The 13399-nt window shown below is 40.1% G+C and overlaps 1 protein-coding gene across 1 annotated transcript in view; it reads left to right on the plus strand.

The window, feature by feature from the left end:
- Positions 1 to 48: 48 nt before the first annotated feature.
- The window catches only part of DTWD2 (DTW domain containing 2), a gene marked incomplete at its 5' end in the record, with an annotated part of 64725 nt that continues 51374 nt past the window's right edge, over positions 49 to 13399 (plus strand). The window contains one exon of the mRNA XM_026052834.1: positions 49 to 140. Coding sequence (XP_025908619.1) covers positions 49 to 140 — 92 coding nt within the window. The remainder of the gene's footprint in view (positions 141 to 13399) is intronic.

Genomic DNA, 13399 nt, shown 5'->3' on the forward strand with positions numbered 1-13399 from the left:
GCGGCGGCGGAGAGCAGGGACGAGGAGGAGGAGGAGGAGGAGGAGCAGCAGCAGGAGCAGGAGCAGCGCGAGGGCTGCGCGGGCCTGTGGGAACTGCCCGTGGAGCGCAGCGAGAGGCGGCCCCAGTGCGGGCGCTGCGGGTGAGGCGCGGCGGGGCCGGCGGCTGCGCAGTGCGGCCGCGCCGCGGGCGGGTCGCGCTGCGGGCGGGTCGCGCCTGCGCAGCCGCGGGGCGGCCGTTGGCTGCGCGTGGCGGCCGTTGGCCGCGCGTGCGGCTGCTGTTCCTGGCGATTTTTTTTTTTCCTTCTTTCTTTCTTTTTAAATAAATCTGCAGTAAGTAGGGTAACTGACCCTTCAGCTGCCTAAGCGAAATGGGTTTACTTGCTGAAGTTTTGGTAAATTGAGTGAGAAAAGCCTGATTGTAGTGGCAGCGTGCTTGCTGGGAACTGTGTGTGTAGTGATTCCAGCTGTTATTGGAGTACTTGGGGCCTGGAATGTCCATGGGTCTGGTCGTTGGTACATGTATATGTTATACATATATGTATGCAATGTGTGTATATCTGTTTATAGATATATTTTGTTTTGGAAGAGGACTGTGCCTGTTTTCCTAGAGAGCTTACAGTTCTCGATAGGATGCCATGTGTGGGGATCCCTTGAGCACAACCTGCCGTTGTGAGGCTCAGGCACCTGGAAAAAGCCCTGAAAGCCTCAGTTGTAAATGAGATTTTGCTTCTAAAGCATTTAAATGCATAGTGGTTCTAAGGATTTAAAAGGATGATTTCTAAGAGCTAGTACCTGGAATAATTTTCTAGTGTGGAGGCTTTGTGAATTCGATGCAAATGCACAAAAGAATGGGTTATCTTAAGCATCGTTTGAGGGTTCCTTAATAGGGAGAAGCCTAAGGATTAGGGTGTCTTATTTTTTTTCCCCCTCTCTCACTGTTTTAGTGTGGCATGGCATTCCTTACGTGTCCTACCTCTGCAGTCCTGAGCAGGATATCTGCTGAGAAAAGTGAAATGTGGACTCAAGAAACAGGACATGTTTCTAGAGCTGTTGACTGTAAAGGCGTGGGGGGGAGTTGCCTGTTGCAGCTCAGTGCTTAAAGCAGGGCCATCAGCAGGGCAGCGTGAGGGAAGCTGGGGCTTTTCCTCACTGTTGTACTCTGAGGCCTCTTCAGTGCCTTGCTACCTTCACGGCTGAGAAGCTTTTCCGAAGGCACAGTCTGACCCATCTGAACCTCAGGCAGCGTTCATGGCCCTGTGTCACGTCTGATGCTGGAGAGAATGCTTTAGCTGTCTCTTCAACGCCCTTCCCATTAGTTGCTGGAAGCTACTTCATCACTCCCTTGCCCTGGTTTTCCAGACCATTCAAGCACAGCTCTGTCCTGCAATGCATTTGTGCAGTGCTCATTCTAGGGGGATTATTCATGTGCAACAGAAAAAGCTACTTATTGCTGGTATTAGCATACTTGTGTATAATAATATTTAGTATTTGTTTTTCTTATGTTTCCCTGTAAATCATTAAATAGAGTAGCTGTTTGCTGAGCACAGTACTGTGCTGTTTTTTGTGCCTCTACGTAAGGTACTGTAGCTACTGAACTTAATCCGTGTACTGCATGAATGTTTGTTGATAATGACCTGTGAAGGAGGAGTCATACGTCATATTTTTTGAGAAACGTATAATATTTTTGGCAGAATGATTAATAAATGCAGGATGTTTATGTAAGTTTTAGGAAGACTGAATGTTTGATTAACAAAACCAGAGAAAGTGATACAAGCATGCATTTTTTTTTAGCAGTACCTTCTGCATCAATTACTTCATGGGTTTTGATTTTTTTCACAATTTTAAAATATGAGCTCTAGGCATTTACCTTCACATCTCTAAGTTTTATTCAAATTTTACACTACATGGAAGCGTTGATTACTTTTTAGAACTTACATAAGCTTTTTATGAAGCTAAAGCTGTATAGTTTCTTTCTCGTGATTTGTAATAAGTGACTTACTGCTCTGCAGCAAAATTGTATAATCTGTCTGGGTAACTGAATTTGTTGTTGTTTAGAGGGAGCTAAGTTGTACAGTGTGAGGAGACAGCAAGGAAAAGGCTGATCATGTGAAACAGAAAAATGAGACCTGTTCATGTGTGTGTTAACAAACTTTGAAGCAATTAAAATCCAGGCTGTAGCTGTAATTGTGTTTTTGCATCAGGTGGGATTGGTTTGCCCTGTGGCACGGTGTGGTAGGGCTTTAGGAGCAGCAGCATGTCCCCCAGCATATGCAGGGTGCCATGGCTCAGGACAGGACATGCAGCCTAGTGCCAGCGAAGAGATAGATACCATCTAGGTTTGGGTCAGGATAGAGTTTTGTTGCTGTAGCTATAGGGGGGAACCCAGAGTAGCAGTGACAGACTCTGCTACCTTGAACTCTGCCCAGGTGAGGCAGTAAAAACTGCCTTTGGGTTAGGTGACTTGTTCTTCACAGAGCTGCAGTTATGTGTCATATTTTAAAGGGATGTGTTAAACAGGGAGGAGGAGTCACGGATAAGGATCTCTAGCAGTACAGACAGTACTTTCTTTTGCAAACAATACATTTATTTGGTAACTGAGTCATACTGACTTGTCAGTGCCATTAGGTCATGCTGCGAGTGTTTTCTTTGCTAGACAGGCCTGCACAGGCCTATGAAGCACTAATATTTCACTTCTGCATTCCCCTCTTTGAGACTTAGTCTCATTTCATCTTTCCCTTAAAGAGGTCTAGAGTATAGTGGAATTGCTGCAGATGCCCTGCACACCTTCCTGGGAAGCCAGGATAGCACAAGCACTTATTTTTCTTCTTCCTTACCCTTGTTCTGGCCTCTGCTTGAGTTATGCCTTTTTTTTTTTCATCCCTTTATACATTACCCCAAATACATTAATTTGTACCAACGTGGGGTTAAAAGAATGTAACCAATATATCCACAAATAGTAAAACCAATAGTCCTTATGAAACATACGCCTTAAAATGAGATATAAATGTCTTAAGCAGTATTTCAAACTGTCCTTCTAGATCTGTGAGTCAGTCCCACTAATCAAAATGTTTTTCTTCAGCTAATTTATCTAAGATTGTTACAGTGTCTTTAATTTGGTTATCCTGAAATACCAGTAGCATTTACTGCCTAGTAGACACCAGTATTGACTGTACAGGAAACAATCTCCTTAAGAGTGATATAAGTGACTGTCTGAACTGCGTTGCTGAGACTGTGACATGGAGGAAGGGCTAGGTGAAAAGATGAGGTTACTGAATGTTGCTGGACAGACAGGTTGCACAGAGGTCTGTAAGGGCATCTTAACTTCCAGGGTCCTTGCTTGTGATAATGACAGGAATTATCAGGAGGACTGACATGTCTCCCAAATCCTTGATTGCAGCTTCTTCCCATAGTTCCTGTTTTTTCAAGCCTCTTGTAGCTTTTCTCTATCTCCTAATATTTCTAGGACTAACGTGCTGGATTTGCAGTGCTAGGAGTTCAGCTTCTCCTTTGGTCGCTTTGCACTCCAGGTGTGTATTGCTGTGATTAGCTTTGGTGAAAGGCTAAATAAGAGGCTTAGTCTGCCCCTCCATGGCAATAAGCAGTAATTACTCTTGAATTTTGAATTGCTGTCCTTGAACAAAGCCAGCTGCCACAGCTTCTGGTGCATTTTCAGCATCATAGTTTATACCAGAATGTCTGTTAAACGCTTCCTTTAGGCGGTCCATGTAGTCTGCAGGAGGTTACCCCTCCTTCTGTTTATGGTTATTTTGGACCAGTCTGCTTTCCTGCTTTCCCAGACAGACTGGCTGGGTTGCGTCAAGAAGATGGTCTTGAGCTGATGCAAGTCCCCAGTTATTGCCTGGAACATACAGGGAGCAGCCAGCTTTGGTTACTAATCACTACTAATCGTCAGATTCATGAGGCATACCAGACTGTAGGAGTTGGTTCATATCGGTCCATTTTAGACTGTACCAACTGCAGGAGTAATTGTAGCAACTACAGCACTCTCCAGTTCTCCAGATTTTTGAAGTTCTTTCCTTATGTTTGGGAATTCTCTGACCAGCTTTTGTAAGTGTCAGAGGATCTGTAGGGCGTGAACAATGACCGTATTTCCTTGTCCTGGCACTTGCTGTGAGGGTGCTTATGTGACAGCTTGCCTTTGATGGTGGATTCTGCCAGCCCTTAGAGAAAACCTGGACATGTCCTGGTAATGCAAGGCAAGGCAAGGAGAAAACCTGGACATGTCCTGGTAATACAAGGCAAGGAGAAAACCTGGACATGTCCTGGTAATACAAGGCAAGGCAAGGGAGTATTTTCCTTAATCTTTATCTCTTCCTATAGAAAAGTTGCTTGGGAACAAATGGCATAAGACAGCTGTAGGGTTAATAGGGATTTGGTGTTTTTCTAGCAGTTCTGTAAGATGGTTTACTTAATCTTTTAGTTGTGTGGTTTTTTTTTTTTTTTTTCCCCAGAGAGTCTCTCAAAAGTTTACTTGGGCAAAAGTTTTCTGTTTTTCCTTTTGGATACTTTCTTTACCAACTCAAAAAAAAAAAAAAAAAAGAGAGAGAGAGAAAGAAAAGCATGTTGTAGAGATAATTCTGTGTTACGAAGCTTTTACTGTATCTGAGGAGGAAGAGCTAAAGAAATTATCAAGCATTAGAACCATTCTGTTAATGATTGCCTTGGACCTCTTAGAATCTTAACATGCTTTTAATCATGTTGCATTTGAATCATTGTGACTCATGTACTAAACTTCCAGTGGTTTAAATTTAGAATTATAAATATCAAAATAAAAATGGGTCAGTGGATTTCATTTGATTTTCATTCAGCACGTAGTGGCTGTGTCTAGAATTTCTTGTGCTTGTGTTTCTTTGGCCTGTACTAACCATTCTGAGTGGTGCTAGTAGTGTTGCTTAATTAAGTTTTGGTGACCAGAACATTACTTTCTGCTTCACTAATCCTCTTAAGTCATTTAGTCATTTCCTGTTACACTGTGATTAGATTAATGAGTAGCGACCTTTCTAGGACACTTGATTTTGTGCTCAGCCACTTAGTTAGCATGCTTTTTTGATCTGCTGACATGAAAGAAAAGGCAGGGAGCTGCAGCTCTGTGGGGATGGCCAGGTCCTTCAGACTGTGTAGAGCTGCTGGGTAGGTTCAGCACATATAGAGACAAGAGCTGCAGCAGAGAATAATCTTGTTAATTAAAGCGACTCCAGTACCTTTTGATCTGCTTCTTTTCTGTAATTATATCAACTGCAACTGTGCCCTGGGGAGGTTAGTTATTGTGAGAGAAAGCAAAGATGTTTCAACGGTGATTAAATTGTCAAGGTCTGATCATAAGGAATACTAAAAAGACAAATGGTTCCCTTACAAGAATCCCTATTGATTTTTATAAACAGAGCATGAGGCAAAACATAAAACAACCTCTATTTTCCTTTTTATGGCTTAATGATTATGAAAATAGATTAGAGCTGAAGCCTTTATTTATGCACCCACAAGAAGTTGGTTTAATCACAGCTAATTTGGGCACTGTTTTCTTGTAATTTCTGATAGAGTTTGGCATAGGAGAATTAATTTGCAATAGGGTGCCACTAAACTAAAGGAAATATAGCCCTTTCATATCCCAGTGTTGCCTGTGACATTCAGGCTGCAGAGCTTTTTTTGTACACGTCTGTGGTTGGGATGTTCTTACTTCATTCCCATTCTTCTTTAGCTTCACCATTTTTCTTTTAATTTGTTTTTAACCCCTTCAGTTCTACTCCAGTTCCATTATAATCCCAAGCTTTCCGATCACTTTATTTTCACTGCTCAAATCTTCTTCGCTTGCCCCTATGTTTAGGATTTCCTAGATTTTTTTTTTCTGTGCCTTCCTTTGACAACTAGTTACCAAAAGGACCTGATTTCCTCCACAGGCTGGTTTTTGCCTACCTTTCGCTTAGGCATTTTTTTCCTGCCTTCTGTTTCAGGATTGGAAGATGAGTTTTGGTGTCCTCTTTGCTTCTTTTGATTGACTGTATTTCATTCCATCTGATCTGCCTTCCAGATGCCTTCTCACAATGCAACTGTATTTTGTTTTCTCATTTCCTAAGTCATGGTGACCCTGCGTGTGCAGGAGGGTTTGACTACATGATCTCTAGAGGTCCCTTCCAACCTTAAGTGTTCTATGATTCTATGAAATGCTGTCTTACACACTCTGAATGCTCTTTCTTTTGACTCTTTCGTACCTGGATTGTGCTTCTGCTCCTCAAACTTTGCTAAAATGTCTGCTATCAAAATCTATACTGCTTTCTGCTCAGAACAGATAATTGACCTTCAGGTTCCCAACTGTGTCAGCCATATAGTAGTAGACTCCGCTTTTGCTGGAAACAGCTCATCTTTGCCTTCTCAGACATTTTATTCATCTGTTTTTCCCAGCATTTTCCCCTATTCCCCATCTTCCTCTATGAGGTTTCCAAGCTTACAAGCTTATACCAGTTATTAGAGTGGTTTTTTAGATTTCTTCTCCTCATTTTCTAGGCTTATTTAATTTCTGTGTGATATGGAAGAACTGTCTGTAACAGAGTGCTGTGCTGATTAGTCTCAGACTTGCCTGTTTATTTTGTTCTTACAAATTTTCAGATATATCAGAATAGCAAAGGAGAATATTTCCATACTGTGCTTCATTTCTTTTTTTTTTTTTTTTTTTTTTTTTTTAAACTTGCTGGGACCTATTAAAAAGAGAAAAAAAAAAAAAAGGGAAATGAGTCTTTGGAACCCTGTACAATGGCTTATCTGACACAATAGATAGCTTAAATTTTCTACTTACTATCTCTATAAAGCGGAATGCAATCTTTCCTTACCTAATGAGAAGCCATTGACATACTGATGATATTTTCTGTGCATTTTCATTAAGTTCTCAATGAAGGCTTCAGTAGACAAGATGTTTAATCTTTCTTCTTCATTTTCTTTCTATTTCGAGACATCCTGCATTTTTGCTAACGATAGACAATGTAATTCTTTGCAGCATTTTTTTGAAGCACAGTTTCAAAAAAATTGACAGTTGACTATGTAGAGACTTTGAATGAAGTAGTGTTTATGCTGCTGAACTTTAGGGAGCACCTTAAAAGACACCTTTTGTGAGAATTTTCAATGTTTGCTAATATAACACAAGAATATTGTATCTGTATTTTGTGTTAATAGCATTTTATCTTATAGTGTCATGGAAATAGGCATTCTCCCCGGAATTTATTTCTAGCAGAATGTTTCCTGTTCAAAATAGTTCATGTTAAATAGCAGTTATTAAAGCTAGGTGGTCTGGATAACCTTTCATCTAAGATGTTTCAAAAGAGGTGTCAGAACTGCTCATCATGTTTGTTTGCTCTTTTAAGAGCCTTGGATGAAGGCAGTGTCTGAAGAGTGGCAGAACATAGTAGAAAGCTAGTACTGTGATTATGTATGATAAATTTCAGTTTAATGTTGAGTACCAGTTTGATGTGTTTTTGCAGAGATCAGCATTTAAACTGGCATAGAACTTGACATATAACTATATGAATGGGTTAGTAAACAAAGAGTTTTAAAAAAAGTTGTAAAATTCATTCACCATCTTTGGTATTGAGTTAGTGAGGATATTGATATAACTAAATTTTTGTAGAAAAGAGAAATAGAAATGCTGAAAAATTGGTATGATAAACATTAAAAGGAAAATTAGCAGATCTGAATATAACTGTCACAGAACAAGTGGTGGCAGGGGTGAGTGACAAACGCACTTCACTCGTATGAAGGAAATAATAACAGGATTTATTAATATGGACAATGATTTCACGAGATTCTATGGCAAGGTCATTTATTATTCACTGCATGGAGGCTCAAGATAATTGAGTACAATTATCTTGGGATACCCTCCCGTTGGGTCACGCGGTTCCGATTGGACCCCCTTGCTTTCCAGGCTCCTTCTGAGAGGAGTCTGGGTGCGGCTGGATCCAATCCTAGTCCCAGACCTGGTCAGTGGTTTATGACTGAGGGTTCTTGTGCACAGTTACAAAGTAAAGTTAAAGAGAGCGCACTATGCTCACTTACGACAAATCTGTTGTGGGAAGGGGAGTCTCTCAACCTCGAGGAGTAACCTTGAGAGGCGTCCCTGCCCAAGGGGAGATCCTGCTGTGCAGGCCGCAGCCGTGTCAGGAGAGCTCAAAGGGCTCTCGGGCTGTCCGCATATTTATAGGATAAGATGATTGACTTATAGTCATTCTTTCATTTCAGAGGCCCATTGGCTAGTGCACTAGCCTTACCTCCCCTTTGGGATGCAGCCTTCAGGAATGTCATGTTGAGACTAAGTGGCAGAAGAAATCAGGATGGTGGCGCCTGTCAGGGTTAGATAAATCGCTGGTGGTTAGCAACTGAACAGGGCTGCATGTAAGGTACAGGCCAGGCTGAGCTGGGAAGGGAGCATATCCGTCACAAACTGCAATTAAGGAACTCTGGGAAAATTAGTTTGCTTGTTTGTTGTCTTCAAAAGTTGTTTTTTCTTTTTTTCTTAGGCCCCGGGGAAGAAAAAGTTGGTAGTGACAGTTTTCATACGTTGAAGGGTGCAGTGCTGACAATTATCCTCAAGTAATCCAGGGGTGTTAGAGCAACGAATCTTTCACCTAGCAGTAGAAGTGCCGGTGCAAGAGTCACGGAGAGGCAAGTGATCGATCCTGGATGTGGCCATTCTCACAGTCGCAGTTCTGTTCTTAACAGACTTCATTTCCAATTGAAAGCACAGTAAAACCAGTCCAGTTGTGAGGTGATTGTTGTGAGACAACCATAATTATCAATGGCTAATTAGGTTATGTCATTATTCTTAGTGTTTGGAATCTCGTAATTCGAGAGTGCTATTTTACAGAAGATCAAAAAATGTAATTTGGAGAATTCCTATATTTGTTACTTGTGTAGGACAGCAGAATTGTTCTGCTTCAGTTTTGTAACATGGAAATTATTTTTTCTTTATAGTTTTGTATTCATCTGTATGCACAATTTGGGAATAAACTTTCTGACTTTTTCCCTGAATTTCTTTTAAGACTTGGCATAGGTCTTGATAAAACTGCTCATTAATAAAGAAGTGGACTTTCGAGTCTGTAAAATCATTAGGGTTTAAATGGGCCTTGCTATTTTTAATAGAAGAGTTTGCTAATTGTATCCTGTAATAGGGAATTTCTTCATTAAAAGAGCAAAGAGCTCAGCAATTAAATCCAAGTGTGCTGTTTCTATTGGAGACTGGCATTTAATTCTCTATGAACACCGAAGTTCTTTTGAAAACAGTCATGTATGAAAAAAACAGGCAGGTAATGCAAATCATTAAAGTGCTTTTACATGCCTTCTGGAATGTGTCAGATTCAAGGATATGGTGCTTGGTGGTTTTTAGTACTTTTTCATCTGTGACCCCCTCGTGCCTTATGAAGTTTAAGCAGAGATTTTGAAGGGTATGTGTGCATTTTAAGATAAAGTAGTTTCAAAGGGATCAAGGCATATAAATATCTTAGTCCTTTAGTCTCTAAAACCACTTTGTTAATGACACTTTGACATTTACAACCATACAGTGGATGTAATTGTTCAAACCCTGTTGAAGCTGGTTTTCCTTTAATATCATTCTGTAAAAGCCACTGCTTTGGTTTGGCGTTTAGAGGCATCTGCTCATGTTTGCAAATATAGAATAAGAAGTGCTTTTGAGGGATGAAGAAACAATTTAACAAGGACAGTACTAAAACAATGGTGTACCTGCAAAAGCGAAGAGGGAGAGGGAAGAGGTGAGACAGCATGCACATGTGCATATGCCAGATTGTTTAGTGGATGTAATGATACGTAGCCAGGTTTAGAGGCTTTAAGACAATGATGGTTACATTCATTTGAGTAGAAGAGTATTAAAGCTTGTGACAACTTTCTTCAGTACCCTGATAGCCAAACTAAAGGGAAATGGATTAGATGAACAGGTTACAAAGTGACCAAAGAGCTGTCTGGACCCGTGAGCTCAAGTGGTAGCTTGAGTCAGCAGTTCATAATTATGTGGCAGCTGCTTAGGAGAGGTCTTTTTTCAGGGATTGATGTGTCCAGCACATTCCCAGCCTTGCATGAGGAGCTGGAAGGGAGAGCTACTATTCAGAGCGATGTTGCCCAACGGTCTTGTCCACAGGAACCTCATGAAAGTCAACAAAGATAACCTGAACGCCCAGTGTGTGGTACTGACCAGCCTCTGGTAGCCTTGCAGGGCTGGAGAGCCAGCTGTTGAGGGAGCTGCTTGGCCGTGGCAGAGTGGGCTGGAGCTCCATGTGAGCCATCCGGTGAGAGGGCAGAGAAGCATCCTGAGCCTGAGGGAAATGGTCATCTCACCTTGTCTGTGCCAAGAATAGTGTCCTGTCTTGGACCTTCCACACCAGGTGAGGAGAAAAATGGTAGCGATTCTGAGGTGCTAGAGTATGTGATGTATGAGGAAAAGCTACGGGAACTGTTTTTTTTCAGTCTGGAGAAGGGAGGGGTGCATCCAGTTTTGGTCTTCACTGCAATGGAGCAGAATTACAGATCCAGATTCTTATACAGACAGGACAAAAAGTAAGTCATAAGTTGGAATGAGGGAAGTTCTTTTTGAATGCACATAAAACATATTCCCAGGGAGAGCAGCTAAATGCTAGAACGTATTGCCTGTTAAGATTGGAGAGTTTAATTCCTTAGATGTCTTTGGAATTAGTCCAGGTCCTGGGCAATGTGATCCCGCTTTGAAATTCACTCCCCTTGGAACGGGAAGCTGGTGTACATGGCCTACAGAGATCCTTTCTGGTATAAATTATGTTATGAACCTTTACTTTTCTAATTTTATATGGCTACTGTTCTGTACTGGACTAGTACTTGTAGCCTCAACACAGGAAATGCTTTTGTTTTTCAATTTAAAATCATATTGTTGTGGCCTCTCTTATTTGTATCATTATTTTACTAATGTACTCAATGGACAATGTCTGTGATATTGGTTGAATTTTATGACCATGCTTGCCAGATAAACTTAATGAATTCTCAGACAAATGTTTCTGAATTATGTAAGAAGCTTCATCTATGTGGTAGACTTCTAACTTTTTTAAGCAGAGGAGAGTTTGGTGTTTGATCAGCAGTACTGAGTGCAGAGTGATTTGAACCGTCTTTACTTGTAAGTCCGTATTATTCTGGGGTTTGATGTGGCATGTCCAGAATTTAAAAGTATTTGTGCTTTACTGCATATATATCTTAAACAACATTGCACTGCATCCTCCAAAATGCTTTAGAATAACTTAATGAAGTTGATCTCTAGGTATATAATGTCTATGTAATGTGTTTACTCAGTAAAAACAAGTTTTAGTATATTTTGCTTATTTGCTTTCAGGAATGAAGGAACTGGCTGTAAACAATTCTTTGCCTCTTTAAATCTATCCAGTAGTTTTGGACAGCTGATTTGGTAACGGCTAGTTTTAATAGCTAGTTTGTTTTTTTAAGATACATCCGTTCATTTTGGCAAAAGAGAGTCAACAGTTGACAAACAGCTAATAAATTTATGTGAAAAATATAATGTTAAATTTTAAAGTGAAAGCATATCCAACAGAAGTGCCTGCCATTTAGAAGAAGAACGCTAGAGTGCAGTGTAGCATTTTTGCAGTACGCTTTGACAGCTATCAGAGAATCTCTGGAATATGGCATTCATGTGCTTGCACACTGCCTTTTTATGCATTGTTATAAAAATTCCCCAAATGATTTTTCTGAATGAACAGAACTCCATTCTTTTATCACTTACAATAGAAGCCTATTCTTTTTGTGTGTTTGCTATATTAACAAAAGAGTTTCCTGAAAATTAGCCTGCAGTTGGCCTTATTGAATGCTAAAATCTAAAAATCAGGATGGTTACAAAATATAGCAATTTTACAAAATTATACAAAATATAGCAATTTTAGCCTAGCTTTACTAGAAGTGATGAGGTAAAGACAACTTCAGTTAAGATTAAAAAGTATATGTATTAACGATTTTCCTAATGCAGGTTATTTATCATATGAAGCTCTACTAACTGTAAGTGTTTCATTGAAAATTATGGTATGATATTGTCCTTTTAGTAAACATGAATATGAACCTATTAAGTAAATTTGCCTGGTATAGGCATCCACATTTATTTTATGCTGAAGCACACATTGTTGTACTGGTGAAAGGTATGGACCTTGAGCCCGCTTTTATTAAAAATCAGTGGCAGAGCTCACTCTTGACTTTGGTGCAGGACTGAGCTTTTAATTCAACTCCTTTCTTATCTCCCTATTTTAAACTGGAATATTCTTTATAAAGGTTTTTGGTATGGTAATTTTGCTGGTGACAAATACAATCTATGTGCCATAGTTGATCTTTGAAATACTGTGTTAAGGAAGATAATTCTACATAGTTAACTCTTCTAGTATTTGAAGTGTAGGTTTATTGCTTATGTGGAGATAAAAAGTTACTTTTGGTGACATTTGTCATTTTTATTGATACTTGATCTGTATTTTTGGATCAAGAGAAGGCTCTGGATGTAAAACCTAGCAAGCCTCCAAGCAAAATCCATTGCCTTTCATAAGCTGTGACTTGGAAGCTGAGACTGTTAGAAGCTTTTACTCTTGCATTGATTATTGTAAAGTGAAGTGTTTGTTTTTTTTTAAATGAAAAATAAAATCATATGTAAAGCTGTGTAGCTACTTTTAGAAACATGACATAGTTCTGAAGGTAGTATAACTTTTTTCAGATGGTAGACCAGTTTTACACCACTTTAGTTACTGTTTGGACCACTGAATATATCTGAAAGCTACTGGCTCTCATTAACCTGCTTGTAGTTCTTCTGTTTCTTCAGATGGCCTTCTTCTGCTTACTTCCATGGCTAGTATTTTGCACAGGGTAAAAAGAGGCTGTGCTTCCCAACTTACCCAGATGCCATATTGGGAAAGAGAAGGGGAGAAGGTCTGACTGGCCATGATAATTAGAGAGTCCTCAGCAATGAGGCTTTTTAGGCTAGGACTTGGGGACTGCCACTACTGTCCCTGCTTCTCAGGACTCCAGGCCGAGGAGTAGGTTGTCACACAGTCTTGACAGGTTGAAAAGTTATCTACCAATCATCAGTCTACAGCCATGTGGTGTATTTGGTGCTCTTCTGAATTATCAGGAAACAAACAGTGGTGCCATCAAGGAATCAACTTAGTCTTGGTTCAAGAGAGCTTTTAGCTTTGCACTATAGTTTCCTAATGTTTTATAAGCCAGTTGAGCCATAAAGACACTGTTCCTTCAGCAAAACAGGAGTGAACTTCCTGGTTGTACCAATGGCATTTATATGGATATTCTACATTCCATTTTCAAACATTTGTGCAGTTGTAACATAAACAGCGTTAGTGACAGGAGTAGTTGAAAAGTAATT

This window comes from Nothoprocta perdicaria, unplaced genomic scaffold (assembly GCF_003342845.1).
Source record: "Nothoprocta perdicaria isolate Ctin4 unplaced genomic scaffold, notPer1 scaffold_92, whole genome shotgun sequence".
Taxonomy (NCBI): Eukaryota; Metazoa; Chordata; class Aves; order Tinamiformes; family Tinamidae; genus Nothoprocta; species Nothoprocta perdicaria.